Source organism: Electrona antarctica, assembly GCF_951216825.1.
Source record: "Electrona antarctica genome assembly, chromosome: 14".
In the NCBI taxonomy this organism is placed as follows: Eukaryota; Metazoa; Chordata; class Actinopteri; order Myctophiformes; family Myctophidae; genus Electrona; species Electrona antarctica.
Genome location: NC_136795.1, coordinates 23523017 through 23548651, shown reverse-complemented (window position 1 = coordinate 23548651; position 25635 = coordinate 23523017). Strand labels below are relative to the sequence as shown.

At 45.2% G+C, this 25635-nt stretch overlaps 1 protein-coding gene across 2 annotated transcripts in view; it reads right to left on the bottom strand.

Annotated features, from left to right (window-relative positions):
* Window positions 1-6075: 6075 nt before the first annotated feature.
* caskin2 (CASK interacting protein 2) overlaps window positions 6076-25635 on the bottom strand; it is a 104244-nt gene continuing 84684 nt past the window's right edge. For both annotated transcript variants that reach the window (XM_079521447.1, XM_079521448.1), the window contains 13 exons: window positions 24003-24148; window positions 23152-23218; window positions 21706-21815; window positions 20554-20664; window positions 18548-18649; window positions 17589-17727; window positions 16170-16378; window positions 15194-15481; window positions 13596-14330; window positions 12903-13130; window positions 12329-12650; window positions 10227-10536; window positions 6076-10082 (listed from right to left, as the gene is read on the bottom strand). In XM_079521447.1, coding sequence (XP_079377573.1) covers window positions 9986-10082; window positions 10227-10536; window positions 12329-12650; window positions 12903-13130; window positions 13596-14330; window positions 15194-15481; window positions 16170-16378; window positions 17589-17727; window positions 18548-18649; window positions 20554-20664; window positions 21706-21815; window positions 23152-23218; window positions 24003-24148 — 2864 coding nt within the window. In that variant the 3' untranslated portion in view covers window positions 6076-9985. The remainder of the gene's footprint in view (window positions 10083-10226; window positions 10537-12328; window positions 12651-12902; window positions 13131-13595; window positions 14331-15193; window positions 15482-16169; window positions 16379-17588; window positions 17728-18547; window positions 18650-20553; window positions 20665-21705; window positions 21816-23151; window positions 23219-24002; window positions 24149-25635) is intronic.

The following is a 25635-nucleotide window of genomic DNA, read 5'->3' as shown; positions in this document are numbered from 1 at the left end:
TGTTTCATACTCAACTGTTTCTACTTACCTGTTAATCCATTCCTGTGTATTATTGTTGGTTACATTATGTTACTGTGTAAAGCTATTACAGTAGCAGTGATACAGTGCTACATTGATATAAAAAATATTTTATTGTCCGTGAAAGTCTGTGAAAGTCCGTGAAAGTCCGTGAAAGATTTCACGTAAATTGCACGCGTTCAATATTTGAGGCTTTTTGTTCAAAACGGGCCAATCCTGCCAACTTTGAAAGCCAATGTTAGCCAATTAGGATGGAATATGAAATATCGGACAGATCCGTCTTGAGGACATGACTATAGAGATAGTGTGTAACGATTTGCGGGATTTTTGGACAGAATCTATATCAGAAGCAATATCAAAAAATGTGTTTTTCAAAAGTCGGCCACCTGGTGGCGCTATAACAGGCCGTTGTGGAAAATGTGGGGCAGAGGTTCATCGTTGGCATCCAGGGAGTGTGTGTGCAGAATTTGGCATCGACCGGGTTAACGGTGCCGGAGATTAGCTGTACAGAGACGGACGGACGGACGGACGGACGGACGGACGGACGGACACACACACACACACACGGACGGATGGGGTGCAAAACATACTCTCTCCCCATGCCTTCGGCCTAGTGGAGACAACACAGACAGTGGGCGGGTCCGTGGGGGGGTGCCCTGGGCGCAGCGGTCGCTGGGGTGTGGTCAGCACTGCTTTGCTGCACCTGGCCAGCAGGTTTTTCGCACTTCCCTGTTGGCCGGGTGTGGCTCTCCCTCCCGGTGCTGGTTGCGCCCAAGGGGCCAGTGAGGCTATTCAACGTTGAGGCGCTCGGCCCTAGTGGTAGGAGGAGGGACTACAGGCGGACCCGTGGATTCATGACCGGGAAACCCCGTGCAGCTGGGCTTTAACATTGAGCGCTCGGTTGCACTTCCGCATTTGACCACCAAAATTTGGTGGTCAAATGCGGAAGTAGACGTTCTGAGACGGCACTTCCGGCAGTCTTCCGGGTGCTTCAAAACGCCACTGAGCAACTTCCACTGACATGAATAGCTGGGGGGTCGGAGCTTCGCGCCAGTTCAGTCTCTATACTTTTATATACTCTATGGTTGCGCCTCGGTGATGGCTGCGCGTGGGGTCCCCCTCCGTGGACTTGTCTATAGCTGGAAGCCTGGAGGAGAGGGGCAGTGACTTGGCCAATCACTGCTGACCCGCCAACTGGAGAGTGTAGTGGTTGAGGGTTGAAACACTCTAAGAAGGTTGTTGGAGACCACCTGATGACCTGTCCTCCAGGCCAAGGCATCCATTAGAAATGGATTATATTCACATCTTTGATGTATTTACAAACTTAAACTCACTTTGCCACTTGATTTGAGATCTATAGATCATAAATAACTATAAATAATCTATAATCATTTATGTCACTATATAAATGTACAGAATGAAAGAAGTTGAGGAAACTGATGCGAGTTAGAGAGGTTATTATTTTGCCAGTGGTAAGTGAAATGTACATAATGAATGTACAATTACCTTATGTGCAATTAAATCTACAATGAGAGCACAAACGTCCAAAGCAGATATTCAGTCTTCACTTTTCTACAACATTTTAAAAGACATACAAATAAATAAATAATTTCATGATTGATGAATCAAAGTACAACTCATGTTCATCTTTGCATGTTAGCCTACTCTTTATCCGTAGGAATATGTTTCCTACACGTTCAAGAAAAATGTTTATCGTTTCAAATACCCATGAGAAGGTCACCATTGTAACAATCTGGAAACCCATCAAGAATCAAAAGGGTGGGGGGGGGGGGGGTCCTTTTAATTTAAATCTGCTCTTGAGAGATTACCATTGTAATAATATGAGACAGACTAATCACAGAGATATATACTGTGAGTTTATGATTTATTTTAACATTATCAAGATTCCCAAAATAATTTCAAACCATGCCTTTTATACCATTGCTGTGATTTTCATCGCTACAGCTTTCATGGAGTCATCAATTTACAATTTACAATTTAGGCATTTAGCAGACGCTCTTAATCCAGAGCGACTTACATTAAGCAAGAACAAAAAGCATGGGAATACATCACATGTATAAACAGCATTTATCAAGAAACATGCGTAAGCTAACGTAACTAGAACATATCTATATATAATGACACTATACATATAAGCTATACATATTATACTATGCTGTACTGTTATTGTGCTGTCTACATGACATGCTATAAGTCTGTTTCAAATGCTATCTAAGTCTAAAAAAGTGCTGTCTAAGGGGGTAGGGTAAGTGCTATGGGCCATGGTAGAGTCTGAAAAGGTGGGTTTTCAAACTACGGCGGAAGATCGGGAGTGATGCTGCAGTTCTGATTGCAACGGGAAGTGCGTTCCACAGTTTTGGGGCCAGAAGGGAGAAGAGTTTGGGACGTGTGGAGCGTTGTCCCGGCGTTTTTAGTGAGGGTACTTCCAGCTTCCCTGCGTTGGCTGATCTGAGTGCTCGGGAGGGTTTGTAGGGTTCAATCATGCTTGCAAGATATGGGGGAGCCATACCTTTGGTTGCTTTAAATGCCAGCATCAGAGTTTTGTATTCTGTGCGGGCAGCGACCGGGAGCCAGTGCAGGGAGCGGAGCAGGGGGGAGACATGTGAGAATTTTGGCTGGTTGAAGACCAAGCGAGCTGCGGCATTTTGGATCAGTTGGAGAGGCTTAAGTGCACATGCCGGTAGGCCAGTGAGGAGGGAGTTACAATAGTCAAGTTTTGACAAGACTGTTGTCTGGATTAGGAGCTGGGCTGATTCCTGGGTGAGGTGAGGTGAGGTGAGGTGAGGTATTTCCCCCAAAGGTATTAACAACAGGGAAGTGCGAAGTTTTTCGCACTTCCCTGTTGGCCGGGTGTGGCTCTCCCTCCCGGTGCTGGTTGCGCCTCGGTGATGGCTGCGCGCGGGGTGCCCCTCCGTGGACTTGTCTATGGCTGGAAGCCTGGAGGAGAGGGGCAGTGACTTGGCCAATCACTGCTGACCCGCCAACTGGAGAGTGTAGTGGTTGAGGGTTGAAACACTCTAAGAAGGTTGTTGGAGACCACCTGATGACCTGTCCTCCAGGCCAAGGCATCCATTAGAAATGGATTATATTCACATCTTTGATGTATTTACAAACTTAAACTCACTTTGCCACTTGATTTGAGATCTATAGATCATAAATAACTATAAATAATCTATAATCATTTATGTCACTATATAAATGTACAGAATGAAAGAAGTTGAGGAAACTGATGCGAGTTAGAGAGGTTATTATTTTGCCAGTGGTAAGTGAAATGTACATAATGAATGTACAATTACCTTATGTGCAATTAAATCTACAATGAGAGCACAAACGTCCAAAGCAGATATTCAGTCTTCACTTTTCTACAACATTTTAAAAGACATACAAATAAATAAATAATGTCATGATTGATGAATCAAAGTACAACTCATGTTCATCTTTGCATGTTACTCTTTATCCGTAGGAATATCCTACACGTTCAAGACAAATGTTTATCGTTTCAAATACCCATGAGAAGGTCACCATTGTAACAATCTGGAAACCCATCAAGAATCAAAAGGGTGGGGGGGGGTCCTTTTAATTTAAATCTGCTCTTGAGAGATTACCATTGTAATAATATGAGACAGACTTATCACAGAGATATATACTATGTGAGTTTATGATTTATTTTAACATTATCAAGATTCCCAAAATAATTTCAAACCATGCCTTTTATACCATTGCTGTGATTTTCATCGCTACAGCTTTCATGGAGTCATCATTACAATGAGGTGTTTCCCCCAAAGGTATTAACATTATACAGTCCAATCCTGCATAACATTACACAGTGATATGCAGGATTGATATGGTTAGACTACTACGTTATATAGATTTAGATTAGATTAGATTATTAGATTAAGAGTCAAATTTGCATCATGTGTGTTTTATATACCACAGCTGTGCATTTCAAAAATGTCTGATCATCATCATGTTGGCTTTCAGGGAGTAACGATATCCCTTCCAGCTGTGCCAGCACTGCCAGACAACACCTGTTGACCAATGAGCTGTTGGCCCCCAAAGGTAAACAGTAAACACCACTGGGATTAGCAAGAAACATTGATTGTACCACAATGCACCTTAATAATGACTTATAATAAGGACAGTTTGTTCTTGCTACACTTATCTTTGTCAAATGTTGAGAATTTCTGTCCATTTGAAAGTTTAGTCAGTGACAGTGAGTGTCAGTGAGTCCCCTGCTCCTCCATTCTGGAAGCCAACAAGCAACCAGCAGCTTGTAGCTATCAGCCTCGGAACCCACAGAGAAATTGGAGTGGAAGGCAAACGTGGTGTTTCCCTCAAAGTCTTCCTTGTCCACCCTCAGCTGGTACTTTATGTTCATGGTGATGAGATGCATGTTCTCCAGTCCCAGCCTGATGCATCTCCCAACCCAGCTTTGTACCGTGCCCACTGCCCAGGGTCTGTAGAAGTTCACAGTGCCGTCTGTTCTTCTCTGGATGACTGTCCACTTCCCTCCATCTGTGACCATGTCACAGACCAGTAGACTTCGACGGGTGTAGCAGTGGGAGAGATGGCATGGCGTACACACCACTCTGTGTGGAGACATTGCTGTAGATTTCCTCCCAGTCCGGAACCAGGTTGAGATCACAACGAGGCGCACAATAATGTGACTGTTACAGCCAGCAACAGAACTGCAACAAGTATCATCTTGAAGTCTTTGAGTTGCACTGTGTAGTTCAGATCAAATGACTTCTGAGTGTGTTGTAAGTTCAGCTCCATGCAGTTAAGGTGCATGCATGTCTGAGTGCATGCATGTCTGAGTTGACAGTCATTTGACATTCATAGTTTGAATGGTATTAAAAATATTGAGCCACCAGACAGGTCTGATGACTTGTGGTTGGCAAATGCATGTGCATGAAACACACACACACACACACCCTTGTGTGTGTGTGTGTGTGTGTGTGTGTGTGTGTGTGTGTGTGTGTGTGTGTCCTTTAGGTTTCCAGTAACACATTTGTACTACTGTATATTTAAATAATGTCCTTACTGGAAACTAGCTGCTGTCTTTGGAATGTGAACTGACAGAATTCATGTAACACTGACTGAGAGGAGCCACGATTAACTGCTCATCATGTTGCATTGTGACTAGCTGTGAGTTTGTACACCGACCCCTAGCAAACGCCGGTCAAAGAAGTGTATATAGGGTTTAAGTCATTAAATGTTCAAATTATAGACATACTTTGAAAACAGTGGGACAGTGCCAGAAACGGCTATCTCAGTGGTGCCAAAAATTAGGTCTACTGTAAAGGAGGTACAGTACTACTTCCTTGGCCTACTGACTGCATGCATGACACCTCATCTGCACATGGAGGTGATCATAACAGATGGTGATATTGCGTGAAAAACTGTCCTGATATGGATGGAGTGTCGGCCATTGCGTTGCGACGTGGCCTGAACGAATCAAATTAACTAGGGTTATAGTCACAGACAATCCACTGCCACTAAAAATGCCCTTTGTTAACCAATGGTGTGTTGCGAAACCTCGCTCAATATAGGATGAATACACAGACCCCCCCAGGGAATGCTTCACGGACCACTTGGGGGTCCGCAGACCATTGCCTAATAATACCGTAAAATTAATTTTGTGCCCATCCCAACTTCCCAAGCTCATCCCTTAACAACTCCTCCCCCCTAAACCTGTCAGTCCTACCAGTATGAATTCATTGAATAAGTCATCTTATTTTTGTCCTCCACTCTGAATGCACCTTGGTTACTTCCAGAAGACATCCATAAACATGTTAAAACATCAGATGAAGTACAGTAACTACTGTAAGCACTGCAATGTGACAGTAGTGGAAAGAAGAGCTTTAGAACTACAGTATACAATGATTAGCAAGCCAGGCCTGCAGACAAGGGGGACTCCATTGTAGTCCAAAACACCCAACGATTACTATGATTAAAATAATATTATAAATTATGGTCGACTTATGATAAGAATGAAGCTCAACAAGGGAGAAAGACAGAGGGTCATAGCACAGGTCATAATAAGCATGTACGGTATTTAATGTGATCTGTAAACAAAGTAATACAGAAATGCCAGGAAACATGAACATTTTCCAATAGAGAATACATCATCTTTGTCATCTGAAGCCTGATTAAGGGGAGGTCACATATACAGTATGCTTGAATGAAACAGTCGCATTTTATTTGTAATATTGTATTTCCAGGGATGGTTTGGGAAGATGTAGCCTGTGATTTACTGGGACAGTACAATTTCTGAGTTCTTGCCAACTCTTGTGAACGTGCCAGACTATTTGGCTGCTTGGCGCAGGCACTCTCGCTCGGGCCACACCTCACAAGAGACAGGGCCTCGCCGCCGACGTGCCTTTCGTGTTAAGGAAACAAAAACAAAGCGCACGTGTTGCCTAGCAACACGCAAGCTTTGAGATTGTCTATTGCCGGTGTGACCCCCGACACACAACAAAGTATAAATTCGGCAGACAACACAAACACAAGACAACATGAAAAACATTCACACACCATTTTTTTTTCTCACTAAGGTGCAACTAGACTTGTCTTTTCTGACAAACACTGTTGGTCACTGACAGACTAGTGTCATAAGCTCCAAAAGAACACAGCCAAGCCATAGCAGATGCTAGAATAGATTAAGGTCAGTTTATATCGTCTCTGTCGGGTATTTTTCAGGATTCTAATTTTTAAAAAAGCATCAAAAGTAGCAGATGGACAAGTTCAAAGCGTGTCGCTTAGCATTGCGCTTTGAGCTTGTGGATCTGCTAATTTTGATGCTTTTTTGTGTGATGCTGTAGTGTGATTAAGTAGGCCAGTAGGGCGTTCATTTTACGAACAAAAAAACCCCACAAAAGGTTATGGAGATGCACGACAGCGATGATATGCTTTACGTAAGCGTCACGTAACATACCTCTGGAAAAATGTTGTTTACATCGGCGAGTCGCAGACACTCGTCGCTTGATGCTCGAAACAAACTGACCTTTACGCCTGATTTGCCTTTTTGCCGGTGCCATGTGCCGATTTACAAACTCACAAGACTTTGCGCTGCGACCTGTCGTGAGCGAGCAAATCCTTTTTGGTGAGTGACACTGGCACACAACTAAGGATAACAGTCTCAACAATAGGTGTGATTTTCTTTTTTCCTGAGGGTGAAACAGAAAGGACAATTCAAGGCAGACAATCCAGTGGGTCACATTCACACAGAAGTTATCATCTTCACAGAGCAATCAAACACGTCACAAGATTAATAATAAAATGTTATAAATGAAAGAAAAAAATACTAAAATACAGCACTAAATACCTTTCTTGTTTGCTTTATGTATTATTACAGAAATGTCATGCCAATTATGTAAAGCATATCCATTATTATGATGGAAGCTCGACAAGGAATAAAGAAAAGAAAGAAAAAACAGAAATACAATTATCAGGTTATTCAGTATGACAATAAAAGGACAACGACAACCCAGGATTCCACATCTTTTAACAGAACTACTGTAAAGTCTTTTAAAAATATTTTTGAGGAAAAGAAAAACTGTACAAAGGACTTTGGTTGAATATGAATTTGCTCCTGTATATACCTCTAGTATACAATATACATATTTAGATAACTCTTATTTAAATACTAGTTGGACAAAAATTAAAATGAATACTTTTCCCAAAAGATTGTGTGTATACAACTGATATCTCACACGCCATATATTCCACTGTACAAACAACCATCTCAGAGTGAACAGTGTTGGAAGTAGCTAAACATGCTTTGTCAAGCGAAGGTTTTTTCGTCCCTAGGAACACAAGACAAAACGTGCTCAGGCGATTACTTGGTACAAAACGGCTAAAATATATATTTCTTCTTCTCGGTATTAAAAATATTACAAAGATACATTTTGAAATGGTTAGACTTTTTTTTTTCCTTCTTGAATTCATAAAAAATAAAAATAAGAAAAAGTCACTTGACGGATACAGCTCGGTAACCGTTAATGTATGCTCCGTCGTACGAGTGTAGTGCGATTAATGAACTACAAGCTCACAATGCGATGCATCTGTGACGTGTTGTGAGCTTGTAGATCAGATATTCTCAGTGAGCGACACCATTGTTCAACAAAGTATAAATGGGGCTCCAATCCATACAATAGTAGTGTGTAGTGGTAAAGCAAAGGAATGCTTCCTTCACACTGGGCTGGCACTAACGTGGCAATGTCCTCTGTCACAGCCTCCAGGGCATGTCTGTCCACTGGCCAATCACAGCCTTGCATGTCGCTCCAGTCTCCACCGACCAATCACAGACAACCTGGGTAGGGTTCATGACGGTGGTGCACAAGGCAGCACAGCACAGACAAGACAGAACTTGTCCAATGGTTTTCAAACGTTGGGTGAACAGAAAGCACACCAATGTGCACATCAAAATCTCAAGGCACAACATTGTTCATATTCTTTCCAAATAGCCTCTATAATACATGTTATCACATTTTATTTAATGTTTTTGTACTAATGCCACATTGAACATTAATAAATTGTATTGTGTCTAATGTATGGTAGAGTATGTTAATACAATATATGTAACAAATAATACAATTGGGGTGGTTGTATTTGGTCTCCCTGCTCTTCTATTGAGACATTTAGTTTAGATTCTGCTGTGGACACAGCCATGACACAATCCTGTTTCTGGTTTGACTTTCTACTAGTTCAGTGGTAAAAATGTCGGCACGTGCGCAGCAGTGCTGAAAATTCAGATCCAGGGTAGAAGAGCAAAGTGACATTGTGCCGCTTTAAGACCTATTTCGTACAGTGCACATCACAATGCGTTGTGAGCTTGTAGACCTGACAATGTCGCCATTTCTTAAAGGAAAATAAAGACAAAAAAATAAAAAATGTCCAAATATAAATAAATGCCCAAAACCGGGACGGCAGATTCTAATACCATAATGTGCCTCTGTATTGTGTGTGAAATGAATGCACACAAAGTACTACTACTGATAGTAAAATGAGTTATGAATAAAAATATATTTTTTGTATACTGTAGTTGTATACTTCACATTGCAATAATAATGTGTGGCTGTCATATCTGCACACCAGTGTGCCTCCACACACAGTTTGAGAACCACCAAGCGTAACCTTTCTTCGGAAAGGGAAGGCGATAGAACTATAAATTGATGTCATTCCGAATTTCTGATGGGCGTTCTCAGAACTTGTTTCTCTGAACTCGTGCGCCGTCCACATGTCCTGGCCCTCCGAACTATAAGTTCGGAAAGCCTTTCCGAACCGGAAGGTTTGTCCGACATGATCATCGGACAGGAGTGCCTTCCGCCTATCTGGCCCTCGATACATAGTGTTTATTCAGATGACCACCGGACCAACGGTGGCGTTGGTGCTGTGAGAGATGAAGATGCCCCCCAACATTAACACTGCAGTGGTCCATTGGGTCAACAACATTGTTTGTGGGTCCGTCCGCAAGCGCTGTTTCTCAACGCCGGGTCTGGGGGACTTACAGGTCTGTAACTCTGAAGGTGTACAAATGGAACCAAGTAGCCCCGTAAGGTCAATTTGGTTGTACACTATCAGAGTTACTTTAACACCTAGGATATCACAGTGTGGACTGGGGGTCCGAGAGATAATAAAAAAAAACTAAATAGAATCAAATGGGGGTCTGTTCGTCTAATGCATATCAAAATGGGGGTCCTTAAAATACAAATTAAAAACGTTTGAGAATCACTGGCATGTTCCCCTTCAGTCTTTTTCATTGTCTGGTTCTGAAGTTCTGAGAAGGGAACGAGCGTTGTGGTGTGTCAGTACTTCCTGAGGTGATGGGTGGGGTCACAGGGGTGCTAGAGGCGGGGTCTGAGGTGATGTGTGGGGTCACGGGGGTGCTAGAGGCGGGGTCTGAGGTGATGTGTGGGGTCACGGGGGTGCTAGAGGCGGGATTTTAGTCCAACATGGCATCCAGCTGGTCTGCCAGGTCGTCGAACATGTTCCCGATGTCGTCAAGGATGGTCCCGGCAGACTTCACCGTGCTGGCTCCACTGTGGGGGGAGGGGGAGAACACGTCACACCACATGACAGTTACAAGGCTCATAGCCGAAACTCCTTTTTGGTGTGTGCCAATGAGCTGCATAATCGTCAATAATGCTGACATAAAAGTCAAATAATGACTATTTGGTGTTTACCCGTCAGAGGTGTCCTCCAGGGTGAGTTCTCTCTCCACAGCCTTCAGAGCTGCTTCCAGCGAGGTGCTGGTCTGCTCCAGCCTCTGCTGCTGCACCACCTCCGTGGTCCCTGCAGGGGGCTCCGGCCCCAGGCCCGGGCCCACCACACACACCTGGGGCTTGGCTGCTACCGTCGGCTGGCTCTGAGGGGCCGGCGCTGGGGGTTCGGACGGAGAGGTGAAGGCCACGCTCTCCACCACGTTGATGGTTACACCCAGGGACGACGGCGTCGCCATGGTGATGCCCAGGGAAGATGGCGGCGCCACTGCAGCTGGAAGGCAACGATTAAAATGTTGTTTCAGCCAGGAGCAGTAGAATGGATTTAACCACTTGGAATGCGGTTAAACTTGGCGTTAATGGCTCTGCTCTTTAAGGTCACGGTCACGGTCTAATACTTCGGTAGACTCGATGCGAATGGGCAGAGAAGTTGGGATTTAAGCAATATTACACAAGAGGGTGTGGGTTAACGTGATTACTGCCACGACAGTGATGCGGTAAGGAATGAGACAAAGTCGAGTTCCGCAAGCATCACTGAAGTGTCAATAATCACGTTAAATCACACCCTCGAGTGTAATATTGCAATTATACCACAGTTACCCTTAACACTAAGAAAATCGCTGAAAAAATATATTTTTTTAATGACAGATGTAGTCACTACGACCACAAATGTCCCAAGAAACTAGCTAGCCTAGCCACCAAGTTTGCTAATGCTCTGGGAGAACAGAGCAGCTGAATTCTTTGTTTTGATTAGGTGGTGAATGGTGCTGGTTTAACCCACGGCTAGAAGGCTGTGTCAACCAATCAGATTGCTTCCTCGAAACGACCTGTGGTGTTCAATTCATAAACTACACAGTGAAATCTATGGTGTTAAAATTATGCTTCTAATAGTTAGGACTTGAGGTTAACGTGGATGCATGTGTGTCGTCGGCCGCCGGGGACTGGACTGACTGTGTGTGTGTGTGTGTGTGTGTGTGTGTGTGTGTGTGTGTGTGTGTGTGTGTGTGTGTGTGTGTGTGTGTGTGTGTGTGTGTGTGTGTGTGTGTGTGTGTGTGTGTGTGTGCACGCACGTCACACACTGACTGTACAATCTGTACTCCTAGGCTGATCATCATATAAAATTAGCATGCTACTATGCATATGCCATGTTAGCTATACACTTTATAGATCATGCTTAAGCATGTGTTTAATTTCGCAGTATTAAACACAATATTGTACAGAAGAAAGTCTCCAGCACTTGGATCCCCGCACACAGTGACAGCCCTCCATGTTTACGCACAGACAGACAGAATACTCTGTACACTGCAGTGTTTTATGTGTTTCCTTAAGCAATTGATTAATGTGCTCATCTGAGCATATTTCGATGAGGGCTTTGGTCTCCTCATCCGATCACGTCTATTCACGGTAAAGGGGACATCTCGCTGCGTAAAATATCCCTTCTCCATCTCCAACTTTACTCCTCATTCATCCGCCACATTGTTTGCTTCATTTCCTTTATTTGATGCGATTGCATTCCCACCTGCACCGAATCGAAATCAAGTGCGATTGGAAGCGAAGCAAAACCCCCGTTTTTTGGCGGAGTAGAATGCAGTTCTTTGATGTGCATTAGGATCCGAATGAGGCTTCACACCTGCCAAACGAAGCGCACTTTCCGACAATGTGCAGCATGATTCGTTTTAATCGCAGTAAAGCTTTTTGGTGTGAAGGTGACCTAAGATGTTCCCTACATTTTGCTAAGCAGCATGCAAAATCAGGGAACGCTATGCATTAAAAATTAGAACATTGAATTTGAGTTTACTTAGAGCCATGCACACATGAATTTCATGAATTTTCAACATTAAACGTTTGAGCAATGCAATACTCTGAACTATAAGGTTTGCTGACAGCAGCGACAGTGTCTGTGAAGCAATTGATCTAGTGTAGAAGAGCCGTATTGAAACAGGCCGCCTTAATGAGGGAATGAGGCCACACCTCATTCCCTCATTGGTGTGTATAGGAAAACGTGGCTGATTGAAAGCAATCAGCAGACTGACAACTGACAGCAATCAATCAATCAATCAGCTTACCCTGTGCTGCCAGCAGGCTGTGGCGCAGAGGTTTGGGAGCGGTGACGGGGGGTTTGGCATAGACGGGGGGCTTGCTCGGAGACCCCGTGGCGACGGCGGGGGTCTCCGTCCTCTCCACAGCAGCTTCACTGATCCTCAGACTGACCACCTCCTCCTCCTCCTCCCCCTCCTCTTCCCCGTCGCTCTGGGAGCGCGCACAGCCTCGTTCCTCCTCCTCTCCGCTGGGGGAACAGTCCCCGCCGCCCTGCTCCTTGTCCTTGGGCTTGTGTCGCCGCTTCACCGTGTCTGACTCCTTCAGGTTGAACTCGGGCAGCTCCGGGGCCTTGGTAGTGGGTAAGCAAGGGTATGATAGTTATTATAACAGGATAACGAAGGCAAAAAAGAATTATACAAATGGTTCATCTGTAACTGAATACATTTTTAAATGCTATCTTTTGTTTTATTAAACAATACTTACCTATTCAATTCAACACAAAGTACATATGAAAAAAACTAAAACTAATACAAACTAACAAATATTCAAAAGGAACTAAAACTAAGCTGAAATGAAAAATTCCAAACTATTGCAATGCACCTTGGCGTGTAGGAGCTGGTCTGGGGGCTCCAGCACCGCCTCGGCCCGGGGCGGCCCCCCGGTCTTGGGCCTCTGCTTGATGGTGAGGTTGCCCTCCTCGGCGAACGGGATGCACTCGCTGGAGCTGTTGTTCTGAGCGTCCAGCTCCGGGACCTTGTTGCTGCCGGCCTCCTCCTCCTCCGAGTCTGACTTCACACCCCTGTCGGGGTCCGCGTCTCCACTGTGGGTCTGTGGGGGGAAAGCCAGGTGATTATGGTTAGCTAGCCTAAAACTAATGAAAAAACGAAGAGGAAAAAAGTGAGCGGTGGCTTTTGAGTCAAGTATAGTTGTTGTTGAGTTACTAGAATAAAAAATAAATAAAAAAATAAATTAAATAAATAAAAACAGTGCCACTTTAGGTCGCCCAGCGGTATTGCAGCTGTTCCTACTCTAATCGCTAGTCCAAACGGTGTGTACCGCTCAAAAACTATAGCAAACTATATAAAAAAAAATCTAAATGTCCAAAAGTATCACTTTTCAGGAATTGATGTTCCAATAGACCCTTGTCATTATACTTGTCATTGGTTCTTGTAAATCGGCTATCTTTGCTACTTTTACTCGGCTATGTCACGCGACAAAGCAGGACAAAAAAACCTTGAAATACGGAGCTGAACCACACAGGAGCTTTCCGGCCCAGACGGCAACGATACTGACCTCAGCGGGAAGACACTCGCTCTGCACCCTCCTCCGGGCTCCGCTGGGGTCCGCGGGGGGCGGGGCCAGGAGCGTCAGAGGCAGAGCTTCCTGCTGGAGGAGGTCTAGCCTGTGCAGGGGGGCGGGGCTGCGCCTGCCCTCCAAAGTGCTCTCCAGAGACGCCGCCATGCTCTTAACACTCCTCGGGGTCTCCGTCTCCACTGCGCCACCGGGTGGCGCTGCTAGCGCGTCGGCGAGCTCCACGCCGGCGCCGCCGCTCACTGAGCTCAGCCTCTTGGGCGGGGGAGGCGGGGGACCCTTCTTGCGGGCACGGACGGCGAACGACTGGCTCCGGCCCACTGCGCCGCCGCTCTTCTCCGGGCTGGCCTGCAGCAGGCGCCGCGCCGACTGTCCGCCGGTGCCGCGTCCGTGCCGGCGGCTGAGCGTGGCGTAGGACGGGACGGCGCCTGGGGGAGGGCCCAGCGGCCCGTCATCATCGTCCTCCTCCTCGTCGGGCTCGCCGTCCGACAGGGCGTAGCGCGTCAGGCTCTGCGTGCGCTGCTTCTTGCCGAGCGTGAGCGAGCGCTCGTGGAGCTTGGAGGAGGCGGCCTCCAGGCTGGTGGAGCCGCCGCAGTGGGCGTGCAGGTAGCTGAAGCCCTTGAGGGGGGAGGAGTCGGCAGGGGGGGGAGGAGGCGGGGCTTTGGGCTTGGCCGGGATGGCGGGGTACTTGAAGACGGTGGCGGTGCCCAACGGCACCTGGTGAGGTGGAGAAAGCAGTATACTTTAGTACATTAAAAATATGATGTAAGTGTACAGCCATTATTAAAAGCTTTATTCAAAGTATATTTAAAGGTAGGGTAAGTGCTTTTCGCTGGATATAATAAGTGTTACTCATTGCTATAGAGTGTTTATTCAGTAACAGGAGTCTCCATGTCTCTCCAGCTTCTTATTAAACAGAAAATGCAGTTTTCAGCCTGGGCTCAGGCGGTCCAGGCACCTTGGCTGGTAAGCCAGCTTTACAACGTGTCGTGGGTTCGAGTCCTGATGCCGACAAACTTTTCTGTGTGTCCTCCCCCCATCTCTCTTCCCCCTTTCCTGTCTACTGTCACCTGTCAAATAAAGGCTAAAAAGCCCCCAAAAAATATCTTAAAAAAAACTCATGGCCCGGACGGTTAGCTCAACTGTCTGGGCGCTGCTGAGCCAGCCTGACGGCGTGCTGCGGATTCGACTCCCGATGCTGACGCCTTTGCCGCGTGTCTTCCCCCCCATCTATCTCCCCATTTCCTGTCATACTTTCAACCTATCAATAAAGGCAAAAAAATCATAAAAACAAAAATGAAAAAGCATTTTTCAGGTTGGGATACCAATTTCATCCAATCAGGATAGAGAACGCAGCCAGGACACAGATTAAAGTGGAATTGTTAAGTGATGACACAAAGAAATGAACATAAAAAAATGGAACTGGAACACTGATAAATAGCTACTTTCTCCTGATTGGCTGAAACTGAGACCCCGGTTACTAAAACACATTAAAGATGTTCCTGGTGCCATGGGATTTCATGACAATTAATTAAGTCCTTGACATTCAATGAGTTCAATAAGTATTCATATTCATATACCTGTTTAGGCAGCTGTGACCGCTGGTCCCAGCAGCCCTCTGGAATGTTCCTCTCCTTGGCAGGACTGCCCTCCAGGCTGCCGCCGCCGCTGCCCAGGCTCTCCTGGGAGTGGCTGTGGGGGGTGACGGAGGCCATGGGGGGGTCCTGGGAGCGGCCGGAACCTCGGGAGCGAGCGTCGATGCTCTCCTGGCTCTGGGACATTCTCCTCTGGATGGCCAGGCCGTCCTGGTGGCAGCCGCCATAGTGGCTGGACATGGCCGTCGTCAGCTCTGCACTCAGCTCGCTGTCCTGGAAGCAGTGGTGATTTGGACGGCACATTTAGATGTAGTCTTAGTCATAGTCTAGCCGCCGCCGGATGGGAATTATCCATTCATTGATATAATAATCGATCGATTAAGTTAGTTGATAAGCATCATTTTTGTTTTTTTATCTGAGAATCTTAGTTTCCCTCAATGTTTAACATAAACATAACATTTTGCCGATATACAGAAATAATACAAATACAGTATATTCCTTAATCAAATGTTTCTTGGGGCGCCTGCTAGCCAAGTGGTCCAGGCGCATGCCACATATAGGCTTTGGCCTGACAGCATGTCGCGTGTTCGAGTCCCATTCATGACGACCTTTGCTACATGTCTCTCCCCTTCTCTATCTTCTTCTTTCCTGTCTACCTTCACTTGATACTATCAATAAAGCTAGAAAATCCAAAAAACGAATCTTAAAAAATTATATACATTTCTTTGACCATTTCAGATACAGGGCCAGACAATGGCATCTTTCTATGAGGAATACAATTAAATGAAAAGTGCACTGTCTTGTCTGTCAGATTGCAGGCAAAAGCAGAAACGTTTCTATGGCTAACAAGGTGTGCCTACGTGTGCCTACGTGTCATTTTAGTCATGATAGCTTAGTTAGTGAAAAAAGGTATAGTCGACAAACATTTTTCGTCAGTCTTAGTCGACAAATTCAACATTACCTGGAAGGTCATCATCTTGGGGGTGTGTGGCGAGGGGCACGACTCCCCACCTCCCAGCGAGGAGTCGGGCGGCTCGATGGCCACCAGGTGCAGGGCTCCGGGGGGCTTGCGGCGCAGCGTGCCCCCCTGGCCCCCCAACTCTGCCTGCACCATGGCCCTCTGGATGTCACACAGCTTCCTCACCGCCAACATCAGCTTCTTCTGGTGGCCTGTGTGGGCGAGGCAGCAACAAAGGACATTGTTGACATTAGGGCTGGAACTTTGATTGATTGATTGATTGATTGGCCGTCAGTAAAAAGGTTTCCCCCTTGTTGACTACAACGATAGCTGAAATCGTAACACCCTTTTATCTCGGATTCCAATCCCAGTTTCCGATTCTAATCAAAACAAGATTCATTTACGGCCGTGGTTAAAAAATGCATGCCTCGGGTGGTCTGTGATCCTCCCGTGATAGGATTGCTTATCCGTGAGCTAACTTCCGGTTAGCTTCCTTGAATAAGGCGCCTCACTTTAAAATACCCCTGGCACATGAATGGACAGATACAACAATTGTGGCACTCAACGATGGGGAACGCTGCTTTACGGTAGTGCCGCAAGTGTAGTGCGTGGTGAAAACTACAAATTACGTCAATTACTGTACGCCAACGGTAAGAATCAACATTGTGATTTATTATGGCAAGGGCAGTCAAATAGTTAAGTAAATGTACTTTGTTGTAACTTTCCACCACTGTGCTCAATACATACCCAGCTTGTATACCCAGCTCAATACATACCCAGCTTGTATACCCAGCTCAATACATACCCAGCTTGTATACCCAGCTCAATACATACCCAGCTTGTATACCCAGCTCAATACATACCCAGCTCAATACATACCCAGCTCAATACATACCCAGCTTGTATACCCAGCTCAATACATACCCAGCTCAATACATACCCAGCTCAATACATACCCAGCTTGTATACCCAGCTCAATACATACCCAGCTCAATACATACCCAGCTCAATACATACCCAGCTCAATACATACCCAGCTCAATACATACCCAGCTTGTATACCCAGCTCAATACATACCCAGCTCAATACATACCCAGCTCAATACATACCCAGCTCAATACATACCCAGCTTGTATACCCAGCTCAATACATACCCAGCTCAATACATACCCAGCTCAATACATACCCAGCTCAATACATACCCAGCTTGTATACCCAGCTCAATACATACCCAGCTCAATACATACCCAGCTTGTATACCCAGCTCAATACATACCCAGCTTGTATACCCAGCTCAATACATACCCAGCTTGTATACCCAGCTCAATACATACCCAGCTTGTATACCCAGCTCAATACATACCCAGCTTGTATACCCAGCTCAATACATACCCAGCTTGTATACCCAGCTCAATACATACCCAGCTTGGTGATGCCAATCTCCTGCAGGTCCTCCCATGTGAGGTCTCTGACGATGCTGATGGAGTCATAGCCGTTCTCTGACAGCTTCTTGTGGTACTGAGGCAGGCCGATGGTACTCAGCCACTCCCCCAGGTCACACTGGACAGAGAGACACAGAGATGAGACAGTGATTCCCTCAGCTTTTTATTCATTTCAAGGAACTCTCAGGTTGATTTTTGTATGCATATTTGATGTTTTTCAGAAAACCTAGGCCAGGATTTAGAAGGCATTTTTTTAATCTGACTCAGGTCTAAATGGGTTAAGGTTTTTAATGACTGCTGGATTGATTGCTTGATTGCTTTCTTGATTGATTGATTGCTTTCTTGATTGATTGATTGCTGCCCTCTGTGACATCAGCGGCAGCGGGATCAAGGCATACACAGTGCTGCCTTGATCCCGCCTCTAGCTGCCGCTGATTGGCCAGGCCGTTTTGTGGCCGGGCATCAAGTCTGCCTGAGAGTTCCCAGATGGGAGCAGGAGGGGGGAACCCAGTGTACTCTCTGCTGCCCCATCTGGCGGAGTCAGGTTATGTCCGAGCTAGGGCATTAAGCAACTAGTCGACTAGTTTACTAGTCGACTAGTTTACTAGTCGACTAGTAAATCCACTAGTCGACCTTGCTGGTACTAGTCGACTAGTTGATAAGAAAAAAAATATTTATTTTTTACCGATTTTGTAGGCCTCAATATCAGGTAGATTATAGTTATAGTCACCAATGTATTTTTTAAACATAAAAGGTGGTTTAACAACTAGTCGACTAGTAAACTAGGCAACTAGTCAACTAGTAAAAATGACTAGAAGTGAATGCCCTAGTCCGAGCTGCCTCAACTGAAAAATGCTTTGTGGCTAAACATTGCACTGACTAAAATGTGAGGCGACAGTGCCCTCTGGTGGATGAATAGAGTGTGAGATTGTTCTTACGGGGATGTACTCAGGAAGCCACTCAGGAATGCTCAGGTTGCTGATCTCTATGGAGATCTTCTTGCGGTGGCCCGGCTTGGTGACTCCAATGGCAGTCAGGTCCTGTAACAGCAGAGTGTACAAATGGAACAAAATTGACCCTTACGGCCCGGGTGTGTAACTCTGAGAGTGCACAAATGGAACCAAATGGACCCTTACGGGTGTGTAACTCAGAGAGTGTACAAATGGAACCAAATGGACCCTTACGGGTGTGGTACTCTGAGAGTGTAAAATGGAAGCAAATGGAGCCTTACGGGGTGTGTAACTCTGAGAGTGCACAAATGGAACCAAATGGACCCTTACGGGTGTGGTACTCTGAGAGTGTAAAATGGAAGCAAATGGAGCCTTACGGGGTGTGTAACTCTGAGAGTGCACAAATGGAACCAAATGGACCCTTATGGGTGTGTAACTCTGAGAGTGCACAAATGGAACCAAATGGACCCTTATGGGTGTGTAACTCAGAGAGTGTACAAATGGAACCAAATGGAGCCTTATGGGTGTGTAACTCAGAGAGTGTACAAATGGAACCAAATGGACCCTTACGGGTGTGGTACTCTGAGAGTGTACAAATGGAACCAAATGGACCCTTACGGGTGTGGTACTCTGAGAGTGTAAAATGGAAGCAAATGGAGCCTTACGGGGTGTGTAACTCTGAGAGTGTAAAATTGGAACCCGCAACCTTACGGATCGATTTGGTTCCATTTTGTACACTCTCAGAGTTAACAAAGAGGATGTTACAGTGTAGATTGGGGGTGCGAGAGATAGAAACCTGCATCAAATGGAGGTCTGTGGCCTAATGTACGTACAGTATAGCGCTGTCAGGTGGATATCTTGTATGTTCCTCTTGTGATGAATTAGGGCTTTGATTTATATATTAAAAAAACACACCCGTGTGAAGTGAGGGGCGCTCTTATCATCGTACATCGTCATGGATCATCTCATAATGCCTGTTGCCTGTGATTGGTTAGCCGATTTGCTCGTTTAATATGACATACATTTTCCCTTCAATGTCAATGGCGTTTAATGTTTTAATTTACGTCATATTTAGCGGAATTCTGACTTAATTTCCCCGTTCATTGTCAATGGCAAATATTGAGACGTGTGGGGACAAGATTTAGCGGACATTTGACCTGAATTCCCCTTTCATTGCCAATGGCGTGTGTCTGTGCAGTGTACCACTAACCCACCACCCACTAACCCACCACCCACTAACCCAGGGGTGTGTGCCTGTGCGGTGTACCACTAACCCACCACCCACTAACCCAGAGGTGTGTCTGTGCGGTGTACCACTAACCCACCACCCACTAACCCAGGGGTGTGTGTCTGTGCGGTGTACCACTAACCCACCACCCACTAACCCAGGGGTGTGTGTCTGTGCGGTGTACCACTAACCCACCACCCACTAACCCAGGGGTGTGTGCCTGTGCGGTGTACCACCACCCACTAACCCAGGGGTGTGTGTCTGTGCGGTGTACCACTAACCCACCACCCACTAACCCAGGGGTGTGTGTCTGTGCGGTGTACCACTAACCCACCACCCACTAACCCAGGGGTGTGTGTCTGTGCGGTGTACCACTAACCCACCACCCACTAACCCAGAGGTGTGTGTCTGTGCGGTGTACCACTAACCCACCACCCACTAACCCAGGGGTGTGTGCCTGTGCGGTGTACCACTAACCCACCACCCACTAACCCAGGGGTGTGTGTCTGTGCGGTGTACCACTAACCCACCACCCACTAACCCAGAGGTGTGTGCCTGTGCGGTGTACCACCCACTAACCCAGGGGTGTGTGCCTGTGCGGTGTACCACTAACCCACCACCCACTAACCCAGGGGTGTGTGTCTGTGCGGTGTACCACTAACCCACCACCCACTAACCCAGGGGTGTGTGTCTGCGGTGTACCACTAACCCACCACCCACTAACTCACCACCCACTAACCCAGAGGTGTGTGTCTGTGCGGTGTACCTCGGGGGTCATCCTGCTGATGGTGGGTACATCGTACCCGGCGGTGATAAAGTTGCTGGTGTACTGCTCCAGCTGGAAGTCACTGAGCCACTGGTAGATGGCCTCAGCGTCCTGCAACACAAACACAGACACATTCACACTGGCCCTTTCACTTCAGGACACCAATTATATATATATATATATATATATATATATATATATCATATATCATATATATCAACAGTTTTTCGAAAAAACTATGTTTCTATGTCAGTGGTGCTCAAACCATTTCATGTCAAGGACCCCCGAAATGGACCCGCCCAGGAGCAAAGATTTGAGTTAAAAACGTTTGCTCTCAAAGAATATATATTCAAAGATTTGGGGTTACGATTAAAAAAATTGCAGATCTACAAGCTCGTAGTGCGGCACTCGGTGCCGCGCTATGAGCTTGTAGATCTGCTATTTTCCCAATAGCTAAAGTATAACATACCGGTAATGCTTAATACACCAAAAGGGGTTCCCATCCTGAATGGGCTAAAGGGATATGATAGCAGATTGATTGATTGATTGCTTGATTGATTGATTGATTGATTGATTGATCAATAGACCCACTCGGTGCCGCGCTATGAGCTTGTAGATCTGCTATTTTTCAATAGCTAAAGTATTATAATATAATGCTTAAAACACCAAAAGGGGTTCCCGTCCTGAATGGGTTAAAGGGATATGCAACTTTCAAACATGTAATCCTATGCACAGCTTTGTGTGTGTGTGTGTGTGTGTCTGTTTAAGCATGGAATGTATTTGTAGCACGGAATGTCATGATTTGATTGACTCATGTATGATGACGTTCGACAATCGTTTTTAAACAGTTACCCTTACAAAAAGGGTAACACGTCAACTCAATTTCATTATAACTAAGCTATTCAATAAAAAAAAACATTTATTTAATGACTGATGTAGCCACCATGACTGAAAATGTCCCATGCAAACACTTACAGTAGCTTAGCTAGTAGCCACTGCAGGGACTTTTGATGATTAGGTGTGCCATCATGCTCATTTGAAGCACGGGTAGAGAGCTATTATAACCAATTAGATTGCTTCCTGGGAACGAACTGCTTCATAATGAACCACAGTAAATGTGGTAGAAAGTTGTAGAGGTGGTGATGCGGTCACCTTGCCCTCCAGGAGCTGTTGAGGTCGCACAAAGTGCTGGGTGAAGCTCTGCTCTGCTGCTCTCTGCGTTGTGGCGGCAGCCTGCGGCCTGCGTGGAGTTCCTCCTCCGCCTGGACAACAACATCACACAACTCAATCCAATTATATTGGCAATTTCGTCGACACATAAAAACTAGACTAAAATGTGAGTGAGGGACTGGTGGAGAAGAGAACTAAACTAAAAGACACGTCATTTTATGTTTGGTTGCGCTCTGAAAATAGCAGATCTACAAGCTTGGCTATTTTCAGCATGCAACCAAGTGTAAAATCTGCCATTTCAACGGCATCAAGGCCTACAAAAATACTTTTTTGTCAACAAACTAAAACATTTCAAATGACTAAAATATGACTACAACTAAATGGAATTTTATTGAAAAAACTATGACTAAAACTTAATCAAAATTTGCTGTCAAAATCAACAGTGCTTCAATTGTCATTAATTCTGCTCTCATATTTGTGTTACTTAGGTTTGTTTTATTTTCTTAACCACAATGTTAAACTGTAATTTAGACAGATGCTACGTTCAGGTGAGAGCCTGGCTCCCCAATACACTGAGGTGAAAAGGGACACTACTTGTCCTGTAAGTGGATGACTCATATACTACCATAGAATTTAAAACAGTGTAATATTCTCATTTTCATAATTCCCATTATAGTTCTTGGTTTACCTGTGATCCTAGTTTACTGAACCACAGTATCTCTCTGCATTTGAACCAAGCAAGGGGAAAACCCTGTTCGCTGGAACTGAAGCTCACTTCCGGTTTCTCATTCAGCCTGCTTTCCCTCTGTCCCGATGTCACTATTTCACCTTCTACCGTTTGCAAGACATTATAATCTAAATTGCAAACTGTACACTTGATTTTATTACCTTTAGTAAAGCTTTTCAAAAACACTTTGTTTTCAATCTCTAGATTAGTCTTTTTTAAATCATCATGATATGTGTTTAGTAAATTAATTATGTTCCCCTTCATTTTAAAATTAACATTAAAGTAGGGTGTGTTTCTAGACTTTCTACTGGTTCGAGTGAAGATCCGTCCTTGCTGTGGTTGCGGCCTATAGCATTCATTTCCGTTTGCATTTTGGACCGGATATAGAAAGATTTTTGAAATCGCTGAAAAATAGGCTTAATTTACGGTCTGCAGAAACCAATGGAGAAACGCTGTCCATTCTTTTTACGGTCTATGCATTTGACACAAGTGATTACATACTGTAGCTTATTGTCACTCTGGATAAGAGCGTCTGCTAAATGCATCAATTGTAAATTGTGGGTCACATGAACAAAACACAACACTATTTGTTAATGTGTCAAATGTGTGGAGGTGTCCAGTCTAATTGAAATCATCTTTCCAACATTGTTGTATTTATTTTAATTTAAAGTCCATTTTAAAGTAATGAAGGAGAAAGCTACCTGACAGCTGATCAGGCTGCTTGCTGGAGTCAGGTTGTCCCACATCGCCAGCAGAGGGCGCTGGAGGCTACACAGAAAATGAAAACAAAAAGCTTTAAAGACGTGTCCCTGACAGGGTACCAACAGGAATGGAAATCTACAGAGATTTCAGCTCCCTGAAGCATAAAAGAAAACATGCAAAAATGTCAGAACCTTGAATGGGACCTAAATCCCATGTGAGGTGATCAAATATAACGTGTGGTGGAACACACGGACAATTAAACACTATCACATCACATCGCTTCATGTGATCAGGTGTATGCCACTTTGACGTCATGGGAGAATGAAAGATTAATTTTTTTCTTTGCATTTTCTCAATCACTACTTATTGTTGTAGTCGAGTCCTCCTAAAGCGAATCCAAGTCAAGACCGAGACCAGATTATTATTTCTCATTTGATAGGTATAGAAAACACTGCGAGAGCAGGCGCTCTGTTACTTAACAAGATATCTGTCTATAAGCACCAGACAGCTCTCTTATAATGTTAATGTGAATGGGCTCCTAGTCATAATATGGATATAATACAATTATTCCATTGCATTGTACTGACTCGTGATTCGAGTGGACTCCTGGGGAAGAGTCCCGAGTCCCTTGGTCTGAGACTGAGTCAAGACCGAGTCAAATTAAGGGCGAGATCAAGACGAGACCGAGTACATGGAAATGTGGACTCGAGACCAATGACTGGAGTACTACAACACTACAGTACTTATATCTGATCTCCTCGCATCAGAGCAAAGGGATTCAGATTCAAAATCAACAAAATGCCCTTTAATCTATGCTACTATGAACAAGCAGCGAGCTGTGCTGAAGCACCTTGCTGGTGTTGTCGGCATGATGGCTGGTGCTGTTATGGTGCAGGCCGTTGGTCGCTGCCGTGTTGCTTTCCGTGCTCTGTCCACTTCCTGCGCTACGCGTGCTGCCCACGCTGCCTGTGCTGCCCACACTGTTCCTGTCTCCAGCTGGGGAGAGAGAGTGAGTGAGTGAGTGAGTGAGTGAGTGAGTGAGTGAGTGTGTGTGTGTGTGTGTGTGTGAGAGAGAGAGAGAGAGAGAGAGAGAGAGAGAGTGTGAGTGAGAGAGAGAGAGAGAGAGAGAGAAGAGAGAGAGAGAAGAGAGAGAGAGAGAGAGAGTATTAATCTCAACTGGAAGACAGTTTTCTGCTAAAGCCTGATTTGGTGTCCATCAGTCAGGGGTCTATACACCCCCCCCCCTTATTTCACTATACACCAAATATCTGTAATAGACGATCTACGGACTTGTGCTCTTATAGGTCGTCTATTTCCAAAAATCTTTGAACACATTTGCATATTTTCGCCTGCAATATCATGCCCAGTATATGGATGCCAGGTTGAAACTGGTCGAAGGAAGGCTCCTCCGTTTCATTCCGTCTCTATCCACCTGTAATGTAAAATCTGTGCCTTCACAGAGGCTCACATAGACGGGAAACATCCACGCATCAGGCTGAATGAAGATGGCAGCACAGCATTGATTTCAGCGGGCAAACAAGCCTTGCCAGTACGGTAGCTGGGGTTGGAGGAGGGTAAAAGGTACACGGAAAAATCTGCAGCGTTGATTTAACTAACTGGGTCCGTAACACGTCCATTGGGACGGGTCAATAGAGCGTCGCAGTCCCACCCCCTTTCATGACGACGCCAGGCCCAGGAAATAGTTCCCAATGCATTTTTCCCATAGACATTTCAAAAATGTATTTAAAGACCTTATAAGCGTCGTACAAAGCCAACTCTTGTCGTGACAACAAACAAATAATTACAAAGAAGAAAAACAACAAAAAAAGTGTTGTAACCTGCCTTTTTCTTCTTCTTTCTAATTATTTGTTCAGCCCGAAAAATTGTGTTTGTTGTCATGATTTGTCATGACAAGAGTTGGCTTTGTCCGCGGCGTAAACGTCTTTAAATAAATACTTTCTGAAAAGTCTATGAGGAAAATGAACAGGGATTTCTTTTCCGGGTCTCTCGAGGGGGCGGGACTGCGACGCTCTATAGGCTCTGTGCACGGCAGCCATATTGGAAGGAAATTGGGCCTCTTCCCTACCTCCTTCACAGGTGTTACCAATGATGCCAATTAAAGTTGTGTTCCATTCTAGTCATATTATGCATGATATTGTGCATGCTGGGCTGGCTCACTGGAAACATTCCACTACACACTACAGGGTCTCAAAGTGTGGTCCAGGGACCCTCATGGTTCCTTGAGGGGGTCCCAAATAGCCAGGTGTGTAACTCTGAGTGTACAAATGGAACCAAATGGACCCTAAGGGTCCATTTGTACACTCTCAGAGTCATGGGGGTCCTTGAGATTAAAAGGTTTGAGAACCACTGTGCTACATGGAACCTTCATTAGAATCATGGGTAACACCAGTGAAGGAAGTAAAGTAAGGAAGGCCCAATTTCTTTCCAATAATGGCTGCTGTGCTTAATTTATTTTTTAGAGC